Below are 25,574 nucleotides of genomic sequence, written 5' to 3' on the forward strand. Positions count from 1 at the left end.
GTGATGATGCACTCCAGTCCCCGTGGCGCCCACCAGTCTTGGAAGGCCTCAAGTGTGCCGGCGGACACCGCGTGCTCCATCTCCAGGGATACCCGGATGCGAATGTGGCCGTGGAAGACAGTCGGGCTGAACGAACCCCTCGACCGCCCGCTACCTGGACCTGTTGATGGCCACTTTGGCCAGGCCCACAGAAGGTCCCCGACCTGCCCGCTCCCCATTGGGCGAGGTGTATTGCGGCCAGCTGATCCGATAGGACGCATGCGCAAAACACAGCCTAGCGGAGCCTGTCATGGAGGACGTACGCGCGATGATGTCATCGCATGGCTGCTGTACTGCGCATGGGCGAACTCAGAGCGCGAGTGAGAGAAAGCACGCGAAGACTCGGTTGTTTGGGACGATTTGCTCCGCTGCAAAACGGACACAGTGAGGATCGGGGAGGAGGCGGGACCGGAGCGATCGCGCTCGGGTTCCTTTCAGTGACCTCATTGGTGTCTGTGGGAGGAGAGTGGAGAATGGCTGGCTGCTAATGCGGCGAAGGGCGACTGAAAATACAGAAGTTTCGTCGGGAGTCGGTAAGTTTTAAAGTTGAAGCAAAAGCGAGTCCGCCATAGTTAACTGCGACTCTCCTGCTGGCTCGGTGCGGTCCGCTGGAACTTTTCCCGAACCAGTTGCGTTAATCAGTAATGTCGGCGAGTTGAAACCGCCGCTGGGCCGAAATCCCGTTACGGTGGCGGCACTGATTTATTTGCGGGAAAGTTTTGGGAAAGTTGCGTGGCGGGACTGTCGGAGACCCGGGGCTGGGCAGGGTGCCCGGCTGTTGTTTTTTTGTGGGGGTAGGGAAGGAGTTCGCCAGTCACTGGCTGCAGACGGCAGGGTGCGGACTGGCTGAGAGCTGGAAATGCGAGGACTTGTTCCTGACCCGCTGGGAACGCCCTGACCGCCAGAAGAACCAGTTTGTTTGATGTGGATGTCGGCGGATGGGTGTAAAGCAGACGATCCCAATCACTCCAGCAGCTGCATGTTTTGGGAGGTTTTTTTCGTCGTTATTTTTCGTACTGTATGAGAATTGAGGCTTTTGCTAATTTTAAATTATATATTTTTTAAAAAGGTTCGTAATTAAAATTCGTATATGAGCAGTAGCTTTTAGGACGGTATTTAAAATTAGTGTAGCAAGTAGGAAAGTGAACAGCAGGCGCAGCTTTAAATAAATTGCAAGCAGATTTTGCTAATGCGAACCGTTCAGATCATCATCATGATTATAGTTCTGAATCAGAAGTGGCATACAACCATCGTGTGTACTATTCATCCTTCCAAAAATATGTGAACGGGTGTTACCAAATGTACTTTGTCTTTCAAAGGCTAAAATTGAATAAATCTTTAATCTGAGAAATATGCAATTTTATGGTGCCATAACATATTTGACCATTTTTTCAACATATAATGAAGGTAGAGTGCAGGAATGTACAGGACCTGAAAAGACCTTTGCAGTGTCGTTTGCCAGTCCTAAAGTCTAAAAACTACACTTTTTTTGCACCAAAAGACTATTTGGCTCCTTATTCTGGCTGGTGCAGTATCCCTTTTCTGTGTCTCTGCAGCCTTTGCATTGTCAGCCACAGCATTCTTTTCCCATGCCTCCCCTGCATTGTCCAGCTCTGGGACTGTCCTCATTTGGTTCCACTCTTATCTATGTGATTGTAGCCACAGCATCTCCAGCGATAGTATCGCCAGCAATGGCTTCTCCTCCCATCCTGTATTACCTCTGGAGTACAGGGATCTATCCATCCACCCTTAAGCTATACGCTGCCCTTTTGTGGTGACATTTATAGTCACGGGATCAGCTTTCACAGGTATGACTGACACCCTGTTGTACCTCCACTTGTCTCGGCCCTCTCCACTGCCTCTGTCTTGTTGGACTCCTTGTTTGACATCCAGTCTCGGATGAGCCTTAATTTTCTCCAGTTAAATGTTGGCTGCTGTCTTTTGTCCCTGCCGCAGACTATATCTTTGCCATTGATCCATCAGTTCACTGGCCAGCATCTCAGGCTGAGCCAGATTGTTTATAACCTCTGTGTCCTGTTAGGTCAAAAGCTGAGCTTAGAGTCAAACACTCCAGGTCACACAACATCCTGACTTGGAATTGGATCGCCACTGTTCCTTTATTGTCACTGAATCATATCCTGGAATTTCCTACGTAACACCATCATGCAAGGACTGCAGTGGTTCAATGAGAAGACTCCCCGCATCACTGCAACCAGGGATGGGCGGTTAATTAAGCCTTGCTAGTGCTGTCCACATTCTGAGAACAAATAACTAAAAAATCGCCCGTCGCATGTCTCGGCGTATTTGCTCAGACCTTTGTCGCCTCCAGTCTCGGTTATCTCAATGCTGTGAGGCTGGCTTCCCATCTCCATAAGCTCATCCAAAACGCTGCTGATCATATCCCATTCTAAACCAAATTCTGCTTGCCCATCACTCTGCTGTCGCTGACCTACATTGAGTCCTGGTTCCCAATGTTTCAAATTTAAAATTCTCATCCTTGTGTTTCAATCTCCACAACTTTGCCCTTCTCTGTCCTATAAACCATGGATGCTGAGGGAATTGAGGGTGGAAATCGCAGAGGTACTGGCCATAATAGTCCAATCCTCCATAGATATGCTGGTGGTGACAGAGGACTGGGGAGTTGCAAATGTTACACTGTTGTTCAAAAAAGGGTGTAAAGATAAACCCAGCAACTACAGGCCAGTCTGTTTAACCTCTGTCGTGGGGAAGCTTTTAGAAACAGTAATCGGGGACAAAATTCACAGTCACATGGATAGGTGTGAATTAATTAAGGAAAGCCAGCACAAATTTGTTAAAGGCAAATCGGGTTTAACCAACTTGATCGAGTTTTTTGCTGAGGGCAATGCGGTTGATGTGCACATCGATTTCCAAAAGATGTTCGACAAAGTGCCACATAATAGGCTCACCAGCAAAGTTGAAGCCCATGAAATAAAAGGGACAGTGGCAACATGGACACAAAATTGGCTAAGTGACAGGAAACAGAGTAGTGGTGAACGGTTGCTTTTCAGACTGGAGGAAGGTATACAGTGGTGTTCCCCAGGGCTCGATTCTAGGACCACTGCTTTTCTTGATATGACTTGGATGTGGGTGCACAGGGCACAATTTCAAAATTTGCAGATGAGAGAAAACTTGGAAGTATAGTGAACAGTGAGGAGGAGAGTGATAGACTTCAGGAAGACATAGACAGGCTGGTGAAATGGGTAGACACATGGCAGATGAAATTTAATTTAGAAAAGTGTGAAGTAATACATTTTGGTAGAAAGAATGAGGAGAGGACATATAAACTAAATGGTACAATCCTAAAGGGGGGTGCACAAACAGAGAGTCCTGGGGTTATGTGTGCACAAATCGCTGAAGGTGCCTGGGCAGATTGAGAAAGCATGTAAAAAGGCTTACGGGATCCTGGGCTTCATAAATAGAGGTACAGGCTGTATAGAGTACAAAAGTGGGAAAATATGATGAACCTCTATTAAACATTGGTTTGGCCCCAACTGGAGTACAGGAGACTTTGGTTTATCCGGAGGTTGTATGTCCAGAAACCTCGATCTACCGGCAGAAATCAGGAGCCGTTAGGTATTTTTTCTTCTTGTGGCTTTTTTTCAACAGTCAGGCTCTGGAAAGTCTCTCTGAAGCTGTTGCTAAGCTACAGAGACGCTTCCAAGGTACGGGCCGACTGTTTGAAGCTGTTGCTAAGCAACAGTGTTGTTAGATATGGAGATGAAAACCTCCGTATGCTTCAACATTAACGCTGGTATGTCCGGCAGTTTTGATGGGACGGCAACAGCTCGGTCCCATCGGTGCCGGATATAACACAGTTTCCTGTACTGTGTCCAATTCTGGGCACCACACTTTAGGAAGGATGTGAAGGCCTTGGAGAAGGTGCAGAAAAGATTTATGAAAATGATTCCAGGAATGAGGGACTTTAGTTATGTCCATAGACTGGAGAAGCTGGGGTTGTTCTCCTTGGAGCAGAGAAGATTGAGAGGAGATTTGATAGAGGTGTTCAAAATCATGAGGGGTCCGAACAGAGTCGATAGAGAGAAACTGTTCCCATTGGCAGAAAGGTTGAGAACCAGAGGACACAGATTTAAGGTGATTGGCAAAAGAACCAAAGGCGATGTAAGAAAAAACTTTTTTACGCAGCGAGTGGTTAAGATATGCAATGCACTGCCTGAAAGGGTGGTGGAGGCAGACTCAATCTTATCTTTCAAAAGGGAGTTGAATAAGTATCTGAAGGGAAAAAAATTGTAGGGCTACAGGGAAAGGGTGGGGGAGTGGGACTAGCCAAGGTGCTCTTGAAGAGCTGGCACGGGCTCGATGGGCTGAATGGCTGCTTTCTGTGCTGTAACCATTCTATGATTCTAACCTCTGAATTCACAATTGGCAGTAATGCCTTCAACCACCTTGGTCCCATTCTCTGGAATTCCCTTCCTTAAATCGAAAATGAATTAAAAACCAAACTCCAGCTTGTTTCCTGTTATTTGTAGCTACCCACCCACATTTTTGTATTGTGAGCAAAATGATTTGTTCAATGTAAACAAAGAAAGAGAGACTTGCATTTCTATAATGCCTTATCGTGCGTCAAATGTCCCCTTGTGCTTCATAATGAATACTTTGAAATGCATTGAATGTTTTATAGGTTTGTGCAGCAGCCCACAACTTCCTCTAGTACTGCACTGAAGTGACAGTCTAGGTTATGTGCTCAAAGAAGAGCTGGGGAGTTCTCTTGGTGTCCTGGCTAACATTTATCCTTCAACCAACATCACTAAAACAAATACAAAAGCAAAATACTGCGGATGCTGGAAATCTGAAATAAAAACAGAACATGCTGGAGTATTTCCAGCATGTTCTGTTTTTATTTCACTAAATCAAATCATTTATCTCATTGCAGTTTCTGGGATCTTGCTGTGCAAAAATTGACTGCTGCATTTCCCTACAATACAACGGTGACTACACTTCAAAATTAATACATTGGCTGTGAAATGTTTTAAGTTGTGAAGAATGATGATTAGAATCTCCGGATACATTTGAAAAGGTGGAACTTGACTTATTTAGTCAATGTAAATCAGTGGCCCTGGTGTTAATTAATCCCATACCTATTATAAAAGAGCGAATCCTCTGGCTCAGTGAGCAGCAGTGCCATGGGGAATCTACTAATCGTATGTTAAAACTTGCCATATGTAATGACTACTTGTAATCCATTCCTGTTATGCTATTTCCATAATGTCTGTCACAGTTTTCTATTCAGTTTTCATAGTGAATTCTTCCAAAGGCAGCTGTGCTGTTGTTCACTTAATGTGAGATATCCAAGATAGTTAGTGTTGTGATTTATGCAAAAGATCCCTCCCATGACCCTCGAGTTGCAACTGATACCTTTCCATTCCCGAGGCGGCTTCCTCTATCCCCGAGTCACTTGCAGAATGCTGGAAACTGTATGTTGTTCAATGCTTTTAAAACTGGTATGTTCTATATTGGCAGACTTATAGCCGGTTCCCATCAGCGGCTGGAAATGTGGCTTTTGGCGCTGTGGTTGGACGCATCAGGAGTTACGGAGGGAGTAGCCGGGACCACTTGTGGGCATGGAATGGGTTGGGTGGGTAGGGGAGAGCACTGATTTATTCCGTTTCCCAATAAGTGGGGATGTCCCACTCCCTCCAACAGTCACACCCACCCTTTGGACGCCCATGCCTTTCCACATGTGATCCCTAATAAAATCCCTATCTCCACACCCCCTACATATTACTTCCATATCCCACTATTGGCGCACCCCAAATTCACTTGCCCATCAATGTCCCAGTGCTCCCACCTCGAACTCTGCCCATCTGCCAAAACACTTTCCATACCCACTCCCTCCGTGCCCTGACATTAGCTTCTCATTAAGTGAACCTTTTCCAGTGCTGAACAGTTCTCCCAAATGCTTCTACATCCTACAACCATCCCCCAGATTTATGAAACACTCTCTTATTCCCCCTCTCTCCATATAACCCAGGATCACTTTCCCAAAACTCCCACACATACGACTCTCCAACTCGGCACTACTACTACACCGTTCTTGGAACCTGTCTCCTACCGACTTACAACTGAAACATTTGCCCTGCCATCTTTTTTATGGGCATTGAAAAAAGAGATAAAATGAATTACATAGTTAGGCTAATTTTGTAAAGTAATCAAGGCTACTGGTTTATACTTCCACTTATAAGTATGCATATAATTGTAGAATTTGAGCCTCAAAATATCACTAACTTTCCAATTACTCTGAATAAGTCTTATTATTAATCACCATAATATAGTGTATGTTAGGTACCATAAAACAATGTAAACTCTGACTCTTAATGAGCTACACCACAGGAGTCGTATATTAAAAGTCTTGTGTATAGTGTTGACTTTGTAATACTTTCCTGGGCTACACTTTTCCCATAATAATTGTTGCACTTGAGCTTACTTATAACTTATTATACTTAGCTCCTGAGTCAGTCCTCCCAGCTCCTGATTTGTGGTGCTGTTATCCACAGTATCAACACCCCCCCACTCCCCCAACCCCCGAGGCTTGTGAAATTAGGCCTCTTGCTAGATGCCCCCTCAGCATCTGCTTCCTCCAGCTGTTGCTCCCATGTGCCAATACATTCTTTTTTCTCTTCACCCCCCCCCCCCCCCCGCCACCACTGATAACCTGCCTGTGTGACAAAAGCCCTAAGATAGTAAAAGCGCAGTATGTGTTTCAAAGAACTTCGAGGTGTTTCCCATTCATGGCCGAGAATTAGCTATAGAAATGTTTTTGTTGTGGGTTTTTACAAACTGCTTACTCGGTAGCCATGTCTTAGTTATTTGAAGTTTGTAGATGCACTAAACGCTTTAAGTAACTAAATTGAAGTGCTTAGTGCGCACATTGGGCCGTATTTTGCGGCACCGTAGGGGCCGCGCAGGTTCCAGGAAAACCCGGACAGATCCCCGCGTCTCTGTGGGTGGAGAGTGGCGTTATTTGCCCAACTTCTGCCCACTGAATGTCCGTAAAATTCTTACGCCTGGTAAAAGCAGGTGTAAAGCCTGCTTTTACCAGCAAGAGTTTTTAAAAAAATAGAAAAAAAGTTATCTCTCATTTATACTTTAAAGACCCTGTCCAATAAGGTAAGTTTATTTTTAGCCCTGTTAAAACATACATTTTTTTCTCAATTAAATTTTTGTTTAAAATGGCATTTTAATTAATTTTAAATATATAATTTTTAAAATTTATTTCATGTGTTTGTGTATTTTTTAAGTGATCCCTATTCATACTTATGGGACTTCTGTACATATTCCCATAAGTATGAATGGGGACTCCCTTTTATTGCATGCGCCCCTGGGATACGTGGGCCTCTGCCTGCGGGTACCCGGGGAGCCCCAGAATCGCAAGTTTCCATGCCTCCTGGGTCACCAGGTATATTTGTAAATTTTTTACAGGTTGGCAGCATCCGTCCGCGGGAAGCCTCCGATTGCAAATTTTGGGCCATTGTCTTCTGAATTTTACGAGGGCAATTCATGAAGGTATACAGTCTTCATTTTATTTCACCTCTTCTCAAATAAAATCTCCCAGACCCTAGTACGATAGCAAAATACTGCAGATGCTGGAAATCCGAAATAACAGAAAATGCTGGAAAAACTCAGCAGGCCAGGCAACATCCGTGGAGAGAAATTAGAGTCAATGTTTCGGGTCAAAACCCTTTATCAAGACTAAAGAGGCACAGGGAATGAAATAGATTAAGCGGCTGGGCTGGGAGAGAACAAAAGAGAAGAGACATTAAGAGGTATTGAAAACGAGACGAGATGGTGATAGGACTAGTGGAGACCAAAAGACGGCTCTAGATTAGGTGTGAAATGCGCTGGCAGAATGGGAGAGAGAAAAAAAAAAGGAAGTTGGGGGGGGGAACCAAAACAAAGGTGTGGGTAAAAAAATATAAGTAAAAATGTAATAGGGGCCGAGGTTATGATCTGAAATTGTTGAACTTGATATTTAGTCTGGAAGGCTGCAAAGTGCCTGATCGGAAGATGAGGTGCTGTTCCTCGAGTTTACGTTGAGCTTCTGTGGAACAATGCAAGAGGCCAAGGACGGTGAGGTCCAAGTGGGAATGGGGCGGTGAATTAAAATGACAGGCGACTGGAAGCTCGGGGCCACCCTTACGGACTGAACGGAGGTGTTCCGCAAAGCGATCACCCAATCTGCGTTTGGTCTCCCCAATGTAGAGGAGACCGTATCGTGAGCAGCGAATACAGTATATACTGTGGAAAGCAAATAACAGAAAGCCTAAATGGTAGTCTGCTGCAATATGGAGACTGTGGAGTATGCCCAAGAGGGGAAAGAATAGATGCTCTGAAGATTTGTGGTAAATGTGAGGACTCACCAGAGCTATATGACTGGCTGTATCTTGGTTTCATCGCAATGCTACCTTTGGTTTTGCATTGGTTCTTTATTGAATGGTATTCAGGCAAAAAGATTCCCTCTAGAAAGAAAGAGTCGGTGGTGAGTCAGCAGAAGCAGCGATGGAGGCCGCGATGACCCACTGTAGCACGGCGGCAGGCAGCTCCTCGTCGGGAGGCTCTGAGGTCGAACCGGTAGGAGGGAATGCGACCAGTGTACCGAGGTCGGGAAAAGCAGGCCCCGGAAGGTCAGACACCGCGGGAGGCTCAGCGGTCAGACTGGGTGGAAGGAGAGCCAGGGAGAAGCAGGCCCAGGGACGTCGGTACCACGGCGGCTGAAGATTGTTGGGCAGGAGTGCGGGAAAGGCGGAGCGAGGCGAGAGCGGACCCTATTGCGATGGCTGCCGTCCTTGCGGGCTCCGTGCGTACCAGGCAGCTAAGTGTCCTTTGCTGATTGGTGCGCTCTGCTTGTTAAGAAAAAAGCATTTCACTGACTGGATTTCACTTGTTGTATTTGGTTATGTGACAAATAAAATTGAAAAAAAATTGAATACAGTATACTAGATTGCAAGAAGTACAAGTAAATCACTGTTTCACCTGGAAGGGGTGTTTGGGGGCCCTGGACAGTGGGAAGGGGGGAGGTATAAGGACAGGTGTTGCATCTCCTGCGCCTGCACGGGAAGGTGCCAGGGGAAGGGGTGCTGGGGGTGATAGAGGAGTGGACTAAGGTGTCTCGAAGGGAACGGTCCCTACTGAATGCTGAAAGGGGAGGGGAGGGGAAGATGCATTTGGTGGTGGGATCACTTTGGGGATGGTGGAAATGGCAGAGGATGATCGGCTGAATGTGGAGGCTGGTGGGGTGAAAGGTGAGGACCAGGGGAACCCTATCATGGTTCCGGGAGGGAGGGGCAGGAGTGAGGGCAGAAGTGCGGGAGATAGAACGGACACGGTCGAGGGCAAGTTCAGCCAGGCGGAGGAGGGTAGTGGTGGATGGGGACTGGTTGGGCCTCTGCAAGGAAGAAGCGGAGCGCCCTCAGGCCATCCTGGTGGGGGATGGAGGTGTAGAGGGATTGTACGTCCATGGTGAAAAGGAAGCGGTTGGGGCCAGGAAACTGGAAACTGTTAAAGTGGCGGAGGGCATCGGAAGAGTCGTGGATGTAGGTGGGAATAGACTGGACAAGGGGAGAAAAGATAGAGTCGAGATAGGAAGAGAGAAGTTCCGTGGGGCAAGAATAGGCTGAAACGATGGGCCTACCAGGGCAGCCCTGTTTGTGGATCTTGGGAAGGAGGTAGAAGCGGGCTGTGCGGGGTTGGGGAACCCAGACCCTAGGCCCCTCTGCACTAGTTCCACACCCTATCCTCTTGGTTCTCCTGGATCCCAAGATCCCCTCTTCAGTCGTCCCAGACCCTTGCACCTCCTTCCTACTTCAGCACTGTGCAACCAAAACCCTTGCTTCCACACCCCATGATGCCCACCCCCATCGATGGTCCCAGACTGCAGCAATCTCCTTCACTACTCTGATATCCATACATCCCCTTACCAGAATTCTGAGCCCAGCAGTTTGGTAGATATTGGACAAACCCCATCACTGCATCCTATTGTTCCCAATCAGCTGACACTACTCTCAATGTTCCCAGATCTGTAACTCACCCTTCCAATGCTCCCTAAACACATTTTTGCCATCCCAGTACACCCACCCTTCCATTACTACCACACCCCCATACCCTCACCTTTACACTCCCAGCACACCATTTCTAGTACTCCCAGATCCTTCCTAGTACTTCCACACCCCAACAGCTCTATGCTGCTCCCATACCCAGGCACTCCCCTTCCACTGATTCCAGATGCCTGGAACAGTATTTCCTGACAAACTTTTCCACTGCTCTTTCCCCAACCCAGTTATTCTACACACCTCCAATATACCTGGGACATCAGCTTCTGGTTCCTACATTTAAAAAAAAGTTATTAAATTGTGTACATGGGTAAAAAAACATAATCATCAAGGTCACTGATTCAGTTTCCACAAAATATTGACAAATCCCAATTTGACTCAGTACTGCTAGCATTTGCATAATACTTTAATTAAAAATGTAGTTTTACTTGATTGTTGTAAGTCAGTAGCCCTGATGATGCATTAAATGGCATAAAACAGCATATACTCTGCGTAGTCTGGGTCTGGAGCATGGCTATGATGTTTAGGTACTAACGTGGCTTGACAGTTTTACACTGCATTAGGTAAAATTGTAGAATGCTATAAACATTACATAGGATATACAGCACAGAAACAGGCCATTCGGCCCAACTAGTCCACGCCGGCGTTTATGCTCCACTTGAGCCTCCTCCCGTCTTTCCTCATCTAAATCTATCCGCATAACCCTCTATTCCCTTCTGCCTCATGCTTGTCTAGCCTCCCCTTAAATGCATCTATACTTTTCGCTTCAACCACTTCCTGTGGTAGCGAGTTCCATACTCTCACCACTCTTTGGGTAAAAAAGTTTCCTCTGAATTCCCTATTGGATTTCTTGGTGACTATCTTATATTGATGGCTTCTAGTTATGATCTTCCCCACAAGTGGAAACGTTCTCTCTGTATCCATTCTATCAAATCCTTTCATAATTTTATAGACCTCTATTACGTCACCCCTCAGTTTTTTTTCAAGAGAAATGATACCCAGCCTGTTCATCTTTTCCTGATATGTATACCCTCACATTTCTGGTATCGTCCTTGTAAATCTTCTCTGCACCCTATCCAGTGCCATATCCTTTATATATGGCGACCAGAACGGTATGCAGTACTCTTAAGTGTGGTCTCACCAAGGTTCGATACAGGTTTAGCGTAACTTCCCTACTTTTGAATTCTGTACCTCTAGAAATAAACCCTAGTACTTGGTTTGCTTTTTTTTTACGGTCTTGTTAACCTGTGTTGCAACTTTGTGATTTGTGTATTTGTACTCCGAGATCCCTTTGTTTCCCCTACCCCACCTAGACTCGCACCCTCCAAGTGATAAGTGACCTCCCTATTCTTCCTACCAAAATGTAATACCTCACATTTATCTATGTTGAACTTCCTTTGTTAATTATATGCCCATTCTGCAAGTTTATTAATGTCCTCCTGTAATTTGTTGCCGTCCTCAGTATTGATTGTTCCCCCCCCTGCCCCCAAAAAAATTTGGTGTCATCTGCAAATTTAGAAATTGTGTATTTGATTCCAAAGTCTAAATCGTTAATATAAATTGTGAACAGCAGTGGTCCCAGCACTGACCCTTGTGGAACACCACTACCCACCTTCTGCCACTGTGAATAGCTACCTTTTACCCCATCTCTCTGCTTTGTCTTGTAGCCAGCTAGCTATCCATGCTGCTACTTGTCCCCCAACCCTGCATTCTCTGACCTTGTTCATCAGTCTATTATGGGGTACCTTATCGAAGGCCTTTTGAAAATCTAGATAAGTTACATCTACTGCATTACCATTGTCTACTCTTTCTATTAGCTCTTCAAAAAATTCAATGAGGTTGGTCAAGCAAGACTTTCCCTTTTGAAATCCATGCTGACTATTCATTGCTATGTTTTTGGCTTCTAGATGTTCTATTTTCTCCTTTTTAGTAGGGATTCCATTTTTTTTTTTTACCACTGATGCTAAGCTGACTGGTCTATAATTCCCCGGACATGTTCTATCCCTCTTAGTAAATATAGGTGTTATGTTAGCTATCTGCCAGTCCTCAGGCATGACACATATTTCTAACGAATTATTACATTTCTGTAGTAATGCCTCCACTATCTCTACCCTAGATTCTTTTAAAATGCATGGATGCAATCCATCCAGGCCAGGAGTTTTATCCTCTGAGTTTGATTAGTTTATTTAATAATATCCCCTCTTTTTATTTTATTTGCACTTATCTCATTACTAATCTCATCATTCAATGTCATGTCCACCTGTTCTGTCTCCCTGGTAAATACTGAAACAAAATAATTATTTAATATTTCTGCCATCTCTCTTGTGGTATTATCTTAATGGCCCTATTCCCATCCCAACCTTTTTTTATTGATGTGCCTGTAAAACATTTTACTATTTTGTTTTGTGTTCCTTGATGATTTCATAGTTTCTCTTTGCCTTCCTAATTTTTTAAAATTCTCTCAATCTCTTCATATTCTCCCTTATCATGCACTCCCCTGCTGTTTATGCACTTAATGTACTTTCCTTATCCTCAATTGTTCCCTTATGGCTTTATTCATCCATGGAGTCTCATATTAGTATTTAGTTTGCTCTTTCCTTTTAGCAGAATATATTCCTGCACTCTGTTGAACACCATTTTAAATGTTTCCCATTGCTATTCTATATCGTTGCCCATTTTATTTTCCCAAGTTCTATTCCCAGCCCCTCAATCAGCTTTTCTCCAATCTATTACCCTGGTTTTCATCATACTTATGTCCTCTCAATTACCACCTTAAAGCGTACTATATTATGGTCACTATTGCCTAGATGTTCCCCTACTTTTCCTTCTCTTATCTACTCTGGTTCATTCCCCATTACTAGATCCAATAGCGAATTCTCCCTTGTTGGGATTTTTACATATTGGGTTAGAAAGGAATCCTGTACACATTGTAGGAACTCCATTCCCTTATCCCCTTTACCTACCTCTTCTGTCCAATTAATGTCGGGGTTTCATAGAGAAATTGTAACCGCTTATCAATTTCAGGTTCTAGGTTGGCCACTTTTATATAAAAAAAAATGTTTCTTTACATCTTTAACAAAATGTTATGGACATGTGCTAGACTTGGATGTTAAGATATATTAATGTCCTGCACATGCATGCACTTTCTAAGTGTTGCACTCGCTTTCTGTTGTGCATTTTCCCCCCTTACAATAGCCTAATCCACCTAACATACTTTTCTATACTCACCTTAAATTGAGGCTTTCCAGCTCCTAATTTACATCTCCCAAGCTATGCCACCTGCCTGAGGTTTACTGAAATTGGACCTTTGGCTTCTACCAGCTCCTTCCAGAATCATCTTTGCCCTTTTTACAATATTTTTGAGTTTTTTAATAACTTTTAAGCTGCCACAGTTGCTGTGAGGCCCACTTCTGTACTGGACTCTGACTGCCTACCTGCCTGGATCCCTCCTCTGACTGTGCTGTTTTAGTACTGAATGCTTGTGGATGGCAGGCCCAAAGCTCTGCATTTCCCTCTACCCCATATTTCCTTGCCATGTCTCTCTCAGCTGTCAGCCCAACCCGCATCAAGTGTCAGGCAGCCCTTTTGCTGTTTCAGCCCTAGCCTGTTCCCAGTAATCATGTACCCATCTCCCCATGAGATCTTGAACTGTCAGACTAGATCCCAGCCTGAAGCTGATTTTAAGCACCCAGTCCACTTTAAATAATAAATGTGTGTGCTGGCATACAGTTAGCAAGTACAGTACCAGTTGATTCTGTGCGTAAGCAGTTTCAAGCTCGGACAGGAAGTGGTTCCCAAGAATAGATTGTTGGTTGGTTGAGCTATATTCTGCTGGGCTTGGGACTTTTCTCCCACTCCTCCCACATCCAAGGACTTGCTACCAAACCTTGATGCCCTTTTCCTTGTGAACTTAAGCACTAGAACCCAACATCATTTAACTTCTTTCATACTAGCTTTCGCTAACCAAGTAATAATACTCAATGCAATGTACCACCAAGAAGCGGGATATACAGTCACAGCTCTCTTTTCCACAAGATCTTCCTGCAGTATGATTTTTGCCATTCCCATTTGCAACATTTTATCTTTCCTGCCTCTTACAAAAGTACAGGATGTTCTTTCTACTCCTTCCTCCCCTCACCCCCCCCCCCCTGTCTCTGCACCTGCTTAATATCTGTTGCATCTCCAGCTTTTTCCAGTTCTGATGAAGGGTCCCAGACCTGAAACGTTAACTCTGTTTCTCTCTCCACAGATGCTGCCTGGCCTGCTGAGTATTTCCAGCATTTTCTGTTATTTCAGATTTCCAGCATCCGCAGTATTGTGCAATTATATTAGAAGGTTGCTGCATGAGTCACTTTGGCTTCTTGTGTGCATTTGTTGCAAGAGTTTGCTAATCATTTTAGCAAGGGAACCTAAAGAGAAGGGATTAAAAATGATTTGATGAAAATGTGGATGCGATGGTCTGGTTACATTTTTGTTCTGTTGAGTGCAATATTGTTGAGGCCTTTTATTTACTTATCCTTTATTGTACATAATAGAATCTCCCTGGCCGCCATTGCACATTTGGCTGAGGTTTTTAAATATTTTTCTCCCCTCTGCTGGAAGACGTTTACTTCTTCCTGCTGTGGTGGTGCCTACACTGGTTTGTAACCTGGATGAAACCCTGATTGACATGGTGCAGCTTGGCCAGTGACCAACTGATGTTGACTTGAGCTTGCAGGGTGGGCGATGCTAATCATGGAGAGAAAGCTAATGGGTTGGATGACCTGAAAACTGCTTAATAAAGTAGAAATCTGTTGGTATGAAAGATAATCTTAGTTAGGCAATGAAAAGGCATTAGAAGAATGTGCAAATAGCTAAGATGGTGCAAAGCATAGCAAAAGTCCATACAAGGTAAGGCGGCAAAATGATGGAGAGAAAATGATGCCGGTGAAGGAGGGAAGGAAGTCTGTGAAGGGAGCAGTTGGAGATGGGCCTTGTAAAGGTGAAGGATGGGTGTGAATTGGAGACAGTCAATTAAATGCTCTAATTCCGAGCAAGAACCGAGACAGATGTAACATGTAGTAGTGTAGCGGAAGAATAGGGTGGGAGTGGCAGTGCTTGTTTAGGATGGGGAGAGTTGCACATATGCTACAAAAAACAGGCATTGCTGAGACCTCTGCATGCTTCTCATAGCAACACTTTTTTTATTCGTTTGTGGGATGTGGGAGTCGCTGGCAAGGCCAGCATTTATTGGCCATCCCTAATTGCCTTTGAGAAGATGGTGGTGAGCCGCCGCCTTGAACCGCTGCAGTCCGTGTGGTGAAGGTACTCCCACAGTGCTGTTAGGTAGGTAGTTCCAGGATTTTGACCCAGCGACGATGAAGGATCGGCGATATACTTCTAAGTCAGGATGGTTTGTGACTTGGAGGTGGTGGTGTTCCCATAGAAACATAGAAGATAGGAGCAGGAGTAAGCCATTCAATGAGATCATGGCTGATCCAAATTCAGTACCCCGTTCCTGCCTTCTATCCATATCCCTTGATCCCTTTAGCCGTAAGAAATATATCCAACTCCTTCTTGAATATATTTAATGAATTGGCCTCTACTGCCTTCTTTGGTAGAAAATTCCACAGGTTCACCACACTCTGGGTGAAGAAATTCCTCCTCATTTCTGGCCTAAATGGCTTACCCCTTATCCTTAGACTGTGACCCCTGGTTCTGGACTCCCCGACCATCGGGAACATCCTTCCTGCATCTAGTCTGCCTAGTCCTATTAGAATTTTATAAGTTTCAATGAGATCCCCTCTCATTCTTCTAAACTCCAGCGAGTATAAGCCCAATCGACCCAATCTCTCCTCATACGTCATTCCTGCCATCCCAGGTATCAGCCTGGTGAATCTTCGCTGCACTCCCTCCATGGCAAGAACATCCTTCCTCAGATAAGGCGACCAAAACTGCACACAATACTCAAGGTGTGGTCTCACCAAGGCCCTGTACAACTGCAGCAAGACATCCTTGTTCCTGTACTCAAACCCTCTCGCTATGAATGCCAACATACCATTTGCCGCCTTAACCGCCTGCTGCACCTGCATGCTTACCTTCAGCGACTGGTGCACAAGGACACCCAGGTCTCGTTGCACTTCCCCTTCTCCCAATCTATAGCCATTCAGATAATAATCTGCCTTCCTGTTTTTGCCACCAAAGTGGATAACCTCGCATTTATCCACGTTATATTGCATCTGCCATGCTTCTGCCCAATCACCCAACCTGTCCAAATCATACTGGAGTTTCTCGGCATCCTCCTCACAGCACACACGCCCACCCAGCTTTGTGTCGTCTGCAAACTTGGAGATATTACATCTAGTTCCCTCGTCTAGATCATTAATATATATTGTGAATAGTTGGGGTCCAAGGACCGATCCCTGCGGTACCCCACTAGTCACTGCCTGCCACTCGGAGAAAGACCCGTTTATTCCAAATCTTTGCTTTCTGTCTGCCAACCAGTTCTCTATCCAAGCCAATACCTTGCCCCCAATCCCATGTGCCTCAACTTTACACGCTAATCTCTTATGCGGGGCCTTTTGAAAGTCCAAATACACCACATCCACTGGTTCTCCCTTATCTATTTTACCAGTTACATCCTCAAAAAATTCCAGTAGATTAGTCAAGCACGATTTACCTTTTTGTAAATCCATGTTGACTTTGTCCGATCCTGTCAATGTTTTCCAAGTGCTCTGCTATTACATCTTTTATAATGGACTCTAGCATTTTCCCCACTACCGATGTCCGGCTTACCGGTCTGTAATTCCCCGTTTTCTCTCACCCCACTATTCAAAAAAGGTGTTAAACATTTGCTACCCTCCAATCCATGGGTACTGTTCCAGAGTCTATCGAATGTTGGAAGATGACCAGCAATGCATCTACTATTTCTAGGGCCACTTCCTTAATTACCCTAGGATGTAGATTATCAGGCCCTGGGGATTTATCAGCCTTCAATCCCGTCAATTTCCCTAACACCATTTCCCTACAAATACTGATTTCTTTCAGTTCCTCCCTTTCATCAGACCCTATGTTCCTTGACATCTCTGGGAGGTTATTTGTGTCCTCCTTTGTGAAGACAGAACCAAAACATGTATTTAATAGGTCTTCCATTTCTTTGTTCCCCATTATAAATTCCCCTGATTCTGACTGCAAGGGACCTACGCTTGACTTCACCAATCTTTTTCTCTTCACATATCTATAGAAGCTTTTACAGTCAGTTTTTATGTTCCCTGCAAGCTTACTCTCATACTCTATTTCCCCCCTCTTAATTAATCCCTTTGTCCTCCTTTGTTGAATCCTAAACTGCTCCCAATCCTCAGGTTTACTGCTTTTTCTGGCCAATTTATATGTCCTCTCCTTGGATCTTATGCTATCCCTAATTTCCCTTGTTAGCCACGGTTGAGTCACTTTTTTTGTTATTTTTATGCCAAACTGGGATGAACAAATTCTGTAGTTCTGCGCCTGCTGCCCTTGTCCTTCTAGGTGGAAGAGGTCACGGGTTTGGGAGGTGCTGCCGAAGGAGCCTTGGCGAGTTGCTGCAGTGCATGTTGTAGATGGTACACACTGCAGCCACGGTACGCCAGTGATGGAGGGAGTGAATGTTTAAGGTGGTGGATGGGGTGCCAATCAAGCGGACTGCTTTGTCCTGGATGGTGTCGAACTTCTTGTGTTGTTGGAGCTGCACTCATCCAGGCAAGTGGAGAGTATTCCATCACACTCCTTACTTGTGCCTTGTAGATGGTGGAAAGGCTTTGGGGAGTCGGGAGGTGAGACACTCGCCGCAGAATACCTAGCCTCTGACCTGCTCTTGTTGCCACAGTATTTATGTGGCTGGTGCAGTTAAGTTTCTGGTTAATGGTAACCCCCAGGATGTTGATGGTGGGGGATTCGGCGATGGTAATGCTGTTGAATGTCAAGGGGAGTTGGTTAGACTCTCGCTTGTTGGAGATAGTCGTTGCCTGGCACTTGTGTGGCGCGAATGTTACCTGCCACTTTTCAGCCCAAGCCTGAACGTCGTTCAGGTCTTGTTGCATGCGGGCATGGACTGCTTCATTATGTGAGGAGTTGTGAATGGTGCTGAACACTGTGCAGTCATCAGTGAACATCCCCATTTCTGACCACCTATTGGAGGGAAGGTCATTGATGAAGCAGCTGAAGATGGTTGGGTCTAGGGCACTGCCCTGAGGAACTCTTGCTGTGATGATTGACCTTCAACCATCACAGCCATCTTCCTTTGTGCTAGGAATGATGCTAGCCAGTGGAGGGATTTACCCCAGATTCCCATTGACTTCATTTTACTAGGGCTCCTTGATGCCACAATTGGTCATATTCTGCCTTGATGTCAAGGGCAGTCACTGTCTCCTTACCTCTGGAATTCAGCTCTTTTGTCCATGTTTGGGCCAAGGCTGTAATGAGGTCGGGAACAGAGTGGTCTTGGTGGAACCCAAACTGGGCATCGGTGAGCAGGTTTTTGGTGAGTAAGTGCCACTTGATAGCACTGTCATCGACACCTTCCATCACTTTGCTGATGATTGAGAGTAGACTGATGGGGTGGTAATTGGCCGGGTTGGATTTGTCCTGCTTTTTGTGGACAGGACATACCTGGGCAATTTTCCACATTGTCGGATAGATGCCAGTGTTGTAGCTGCACTGGAACAGCTTGGCTAGAGGCCCGGCTAGTTCTGGAGCACAAGTCTTCAGCACAATAGCCGGGATGTTGTTGGGGCCCATAGCCTTTGCTGTATCCAGTACGTTCGGCTGTTTTTTGATATCGTGTGGAGTGAATCAAATTGGCTGAAGACTGGCTTCTGTGATGGTAGGGACCTCAGGAGTAGGCTGATATGGATCATCCACTCGGCATTTCTGGCTGAAGATGGTTGCAAACGCTTCAGCCTTGTCTTTTGCACTCACATGCTGGGCTCCACCATCATTGAGGATGGGGATATTCATGGAGCCTCCTCCTCCTGTTAGTTGTTTAATGGTCCGCCGCCATTCACGACTGGATGTGGCAGGACTGCAGAGCTTTGATCTGATCCGTTGATTGTGGGATCGCTTAGCCCTGTCTATAGCATGCTGCTTCTGCATTTTAGCATGCATGTAGTCCTGTGTTGCAGCTTCCCCAGGTTGGCACTGCATTTTTAGGTGCATCTGGTGCTGCTCCTGGCATGCTCTTCTACACTCCTTATTGAACCAGGGTTGGTCCCTTGGCTTGGTGGTAATGGTAGAGTGAGTGATATGCCAGGCCATGAGGTTACAGATTGTGGTGGAATACAATTCTGCTGCTGCTGATGGCCCACAGCGCCTCATGGATGCCCAGTTTTGAGCTGCTAGATCTGTTCTGAATCTATCCCATTTAGCACGGTGGTAGTGCCGCACAACACGATGATGGGTGTCCTCAGTGAGAAGACGGGACTTTGTCTCCACAATGACTGTGCGGTGGTCACTGCTACCAATACTGTCGCCACCTGTCGCAGGCCCAGATTGGCAGTTATGTCCTTCAGGGCTCGGTCAGTAGTGGTGCTACCGAGCCACTCTTGGACATTGAAGTCCTGCACCCAGAGTACATTCTGTGCCCTTGCTACTGTCAGTGCTTCTTCCAAGTGGTGTTCAACATGGATTCATCAGCTGAGTAAGGGCGGTAGGTGGTAATCAGCAGGAGCTTTCCTTCCCCATGCTTGACCCGCAGCCATGAGAGTTCATGGGGACCGGAGTCAATGTTGAGGACTCCAGGGCCACTCCTTCCCGATTGTACACCACTGTTGATCTATCCTGCCGGTGGGACAGCACATACCCAGGGACGGTGATGGAGGAGTTTGGGACATTGGTTGAAAGGTATAATTCTGAGAGTATGGCTGTTGCTTGACTAGTCTGTGGGACAGCTCTCCCAATTTTGTCACAAGTCCCCTGATGTTGGTGAGGAGGACTGTGCAGAGTCGGCTGGGCTGGGTGTGCCGTTGCTGTGTCTGTAGCCAGTGCCGAGTTTGATGCCGGGTGGTTTGTCCGGTTTCATTCTTCGTATGTTTCATAGCGGTTAGTTACAACTGTGTGACTTGCTGGGCCATTTCAGAGGGCAGTTAAGAGTCAACCACATTGCTGTGGGTCTGGAGTCGGGTAAGGACGGCAGATTTCTTTCCCTAAAGGGCATTAGCGAACCAAATGGGTTTTTACGACAATCCGATAGTTTCACGGTTACCATTACTGATACTAGCATTTTATTCCCCAGCTGCTGTGGTGGGATTTGAACTTGCGTCTCTGGATCATTAGTCCAGGCCTCTGGATGACTAGCCCAGTGACATTACCACTACGCTACCGTTCCCCTGAGTCGGGTATTCTGCATGAAGTGAATGGAGTTAAGGGCAATTGTTCAGTGAGAAATTAAATTGGAGGAAGAGGACAGTGGTGGATGTGGACAGCATGGGATGCTGTTTATGGAAGAAGCAGCGGGCCTAGAGAAATTTATTTGAGGGATGGAATTGTATGTGGCAGAGGGATGTAGTTGGGTAGAGACTAGACAAGGTGGGGGGAAACAGGAAATGGAGTGCAGATAAAAGGAAGCTATTTTAGTGGGGAGCTTACTGAGGGTGAGATGGAGCATTGCAACAAGGAAGATCGAGAAGAGCGTTGGTGCGATGACACAGCCTTGCTTGACCCTGGTCTCTGGTGGATCCGTTGGTAAGGATCCAGGCTTGCATGTTGTCGTAAAACAGGCGGAGGATGGTGACAAATTTTTGGGGGCAGCCGAATTTGAGGAGGACACTCCATAATCCCTCACGGTTGACAGTGTCGAAGGCCTTTGAGGTCAAAGAAGGCCATGTACAGCGGTTGGTGCTGTTCCCTGCATTTCTCTTGTAATTGACATGCGGTGAAGATCATGTCCATTGTGCCCCTTAGTAGGCGGAATCTGCATTGCGACTCTGGGAGGAGCTCTTCAGCCACTGGGAGAAGGCGATGGAGTGGAGCTAATCTACAGAATAAATAGGAAACTGTTCAACCTCCGTCACCTCCAGTCCAGATCCAAAGCTGTCCCATCCTCTGTCATTGAATTACAGTATGCAGACGACGCTTGCGTCTGCGCACACTCGGAGGTCGAACTCCAAACCATCGTCGACACCTTCACCGAAGCGTACGAGAGCATAGGCCTTACACTAAACATCTGTAAGACAAAGGTCCTCTACCAACCTGCCCCTGCCACACAGTACTGTTTCTCTCCCCCCCCCCCCCCCCCCCCCGATTGTCCAAGGCCTCGCCGTGGATTTTGATAATGTGGACCACTTTCCATACTTCGGGAGCCTACTGTCAACAAGGGCAGACGTCGATGAAGTCTAACACTGCTTTCAGTGTGCCAGTGCAGCTTTCGGTCGCCTGAGGAAGAGAGTGTTTGAAGACCAGGACCTCAAACCCAACACCAAGCTCATGGTCTACAGAGCAGTAGTGATACCCGCCCTCTTGTATGCTTCAGAGACATGGACCATGTACAGCACGCACCTCAAAGTACTGGAGAGGTACCACCAACGCTGCCTCCACTAGATCCTGCAAATCCATTGGCAGGATAGGCGCACCAACATTAGTGTTCTCGCTCAGGCCAGCATCGAAGCTTTGACCACGCTCGATCAGCTCCGATGGACGGGCCACATTGTCCGCATGTCCGATTTCGAGACTCCCAAAACAAGCACTCTACTCGGAGCTCCGACACCGCAGGAGAGCCCCAGGTGGGCAGAGGAAATGCTTCAAGGACTCTCTCAAAGCCTCCTTGGAAAAAGTGCACGATCCCCTCCGACACCTGGGAATCCCTGGCCCAAGACCGCACAAAGTGGAGGAGAAGCATCTGGGAAGGCGCCGAACACCTTGAGTCTCTTCGTCGGGAGCAAACGGAAGCCAAGTGCAGACAGCAGAAGGAGCGCACGTCAACCCAAGCACCCCACCCACCGTCTGCCCCACCTGTGACAGAGGCTGTAGGTCCCGCATTGGACTCATCAGTCACCTGAGAACTCATTTTTAGCGTGGAAGCAAGTCATCCTCGGTTCCGAGGGACTGCCTAAGAGAAGATGATGATTTTAGTGGGACAGGTCCAAGCTGAAATAGTTGGTCTATTGGGCCAGTTGTTTTTGTGTGGTGCAGATTAGGAAATTGAGACTGGAGGTGGTGGTCGGGAAGGGGAAGATCATTAAAAGTCTGAAAGATTATGGTTTGGTAGTGGGGTCATGGTTTAGAGGAAGAGAGTTGACATTCAACCTCAGCCAGGTAGAGGTCCTTTTACTATATGGTTCCTTTATCTGCAGCTTTGATCATGTGGTTGGAACAACCATTGGTGGCCGTGCCTTCTGTTGCCTCGGCCCTAAGCTCTGGAATTCCCTGCCTAAACCTCTCCGTGTCGCTACCTCTCTTTCCTCCTTTAAGACGCTCTTAAAACCTACTTCTTTGACCAAGCTTTTGGTCACCTGCCTTAATTTCTCCTTATGTGGCTCAGTGTCAAATTTGTTTTGTCTTATATTACTCCTGTGAATCGCCTTGGGACTTTCTATTACTTTAAAGGTGCTATATAAATACAAGTTGTTGTGTAGGTCATTTGTTGCATAGCTGCCGCTGCCCCTGTTTTGATTACCTGACTCCGCACAGACGGGATCCAAACTGGGACCATCTGGGTTTGTATGCTTTGGTACCACACCAAGTGGTGCATTTTACAGACAACTCTTCCCAATGTGAGTGTAGCATTAAGCATATTTTGTATATGTATATAGTTTTCTTTTAAAATAGGTTTAATATCCTGTTTTGCATTAATCCTGAGTTGGAATGTGCTTATAGTGTTTACCTACAGAGATTTTAAAAATTGGGACTTGAGAGGGGCTGCATGGATTCACTAGGATGATGCCTGATATGAGAAAATATGAGATGGCATGATCATAAATTTAGAGCTGGACCATTTAGGAGTGAAATTAGGAAACACTTTGACACAAAAGGATAGTGGAAATCTGGAATTCTCGCTGTTAAAAGGCTGTGGATGCTGGGTCAAAACGGGAATGGCCGCATAGTGTTTGTTACTGGGTTAGTAATCCAGAGGCCAGGACGAATAATCCAGAGACGTGAGTTCAAATCCTACCACGACAGCTGGGGAATTTTAAATTCAGTTGATTAAATAAATCTGGAATTAAAAAGCTAGTATCAGTAATGGTGACCATGAAACTACCGGATTGTCGTAAAAACCCATCTGGTTCACTAATGTCCTGTAGGTAAGGAAATCTGCCGTCCTTACCTGGTCTGGCCGATATGTGACTTCAGACCCACAGCAATGTAGTTGACTCTTAACTGCCCTCTGAAATGGCCTCGCAAGCCACTCGGTTGTAACAAACCGCTACGAAACACAATAAGAATAAAACCGGACGGACCACCCGGCATCGACTAGGCACTAGCTTTGGATATGACAACAGCACACCCAGCCCAGTCGACCCTGCAAAGTCCTCCTCACTAACGTCTGGGGACTTGTGCCAAAATTGGGAGAGCTGTCCCACAGACTAGTCAAGCTACAGCCTGACACAGTCATACTCACAGAATCATACCTTTCAGCCAATGTCCCAATCTCCTCCATCACCATCCCTGGGTATGTCCTGTTCCACCAGCAGGACAGACCCATCAAGAGGTGGCGGCACAGTGGTATACAGTTGGGAGGCAGTGGCCCTGGGAGTCCTCAACATTGACTCTGGACCCCATGAAGTCTCATGGCTTCAGGTCAAACATTGGTAAGGAAACCTGCTGATTGCCACCTATGGCCCTCCCTCAGCTGATGAATCAAGACTCCTCCATATTGAACACCACTTGGAAGAAGCACTGAGAGTAGCAAGGGCACAGAATGTAGCCTGGGTGGGGGACTTCAATGTCCATCACCAGGAGTGGCCCGGTAGCACCACTACTGGCCGAGTCCTGAAGGACATAGGTGCCAGACTGGGCCTGCGACAGGTGGTGAGAGAACCAACATGAGGGGTAAAACCTGACTTGACCTCATCCTCTTCAATCTGCCCAAGACTGCAATGGTAGTAGTGACCACAGCACAGTCCTTGTGGAGTCTCCTCTGCACACTTGGGACACCCTCCTTCATGTAGTGTGGTGCTACCACTGTGCTAAATGGAATAGATTCAGAACAGATCTGACAGCTCAAAACTGGGCATCTGTTTTAATCGAGTTGCAGCTATATTTGACTGCATGGAAGCGACCTTTTATGCAACCAAATGGGAGAGAAACGAAATGGCAGAGCAAGAAAGGAAAGTGATGACCAAGTCTGCCCGAAATAGCCTGTGTGCTTAATATGTTTGAAGTGGCACCTTTGTAATTGATTCCAATGGCAATGACAAATGATTAGCGACATTTGCCCGATATAGGTGGCTGTCTGTGATAAGCGGGGTCACTAAGTGGGGACTGTACTTCTCCCCATATGCTATAAAATATATGGCCAAAGCTGTCTATTGGTGCCAGGACATTGCTGCCAGTTCAGTACAGCCATCCCATAGAATCATATAATCTTACAGCACGGAGGAGGCCATTTGGCCTGTCACGCCTCTGCCGGCTCTCCAATTGCTGTCCAGTTTAGTCCCACACCACAGCTTTTCCCTCATAACCCTGCAAAAATTAGTCCTCTTCAAGTACGTGTCCAATTGCTTTTTAAAAGTTCCGATGGAACCTAATGTTACCACCCTCTGAACTGGTTACCAACCCACTTGCCAGACGAAATAGTTTCTCCTTACTTGCTCTATCAAAACCATTCATAATTTTGAATACCTCTACTGGGTCTCTTTCTAAGGAGAACAATCCCAGCTTCTCCAATCTCTCCACGTACCTAAAGTCCCTCATTCCTGGCAAACCACCTCTGTACCCTCTCCAAGGCCTTGACATCCTTCCTTCCTAAAGTGTGGTGCCCAGAGTAGGACACACTACACCAGCTGAGGCCTAACCAGTGATTTGTAAAGGATTAGCATGACTTCTTTGTTTTTGTATTCAATGCCCTTATTTACAAAGCTAAGTATCCTGTATGCTTTCTTAACCACCTTATCACTTGCCCTGCCACTTTCAAAGATTTGTGAATATATGCCCCCAGGTCCCTCTGTTCTTGCACTCCCTCAAAATAGTACCATTTAGATTACACTGCCTCTCTGTATTGTTTCTCCCAAAGTGCATCACTTCACACTTATCTGCATTAACTTGCATCTGTCATGTGTCTGCCCATTTCGCCAGTCTGTGCTCCTGAAGTCTGGTACTATCATGCTTCCTATTTACTACATTGCCAAGTTCTGTATCATCTGCAAACTTTGAAATTGTACTCCCTATACCCAAGCCCAGTTCATTTTATATACAGTACTAGCTGGAGTGCCCGGCGGTGCTGAGGGTTTTTTGAGGGCTTGTTGTTGAGAGAAAGAGAGAGAGAACACAGAGAGACAGACACTG

General features: G+C 46.1%; 1 protein-coding gene across 8 annotated transcripts in view; it reads left to right on the top strand.

The window, feature by feature from the left end:
* The first annotated feature begins 337 nt into the window (after nucleotides 1-337).
* Nucleotides 338-25,574, top strand: part of tanc1a (tetratricopeptide repeat, ankyrin repeat and coiled-coil containing 1a) — a 242,169-nt gene continuing 216,932 nt past the window's right edge. For 7 of the 8 annotated variants that reach the window (XM_085986345.1, XM_085986352.1, XM_085986347.1 and 4 more), the window contains exon 1: nucleotides 338-572. Coding sequence is in view for 1 of the 8 variants with exons in the window: in XM_085986348.1 (XP_085842474.1) it covers nucleotides 527-572 (46 nt within the window). In the remaining 7 variants the exon portion in view is untranslated. The remainder of the gene's footprint in view (nucleotides 573-25,574) is intronic. The other variant, XM_085986349.1, reaches the window with a different exon arrangement.

The sequence above is a fragment of the Somniosus microcephalus genome, chromosome 4, assembly GCF_052327205.1.
Source record: "Somniosus microcephalus isolate GS21.2 chromosome 4, FLI_Smic_1.0, whole genome shotgun sequence".
Lineage (NCBI taxonomy): Eukaryota > Metazoa > Chordata > Chondrichthyes > Squaliformes > Somniosidae > Somniosus > Somniosus microcephalus.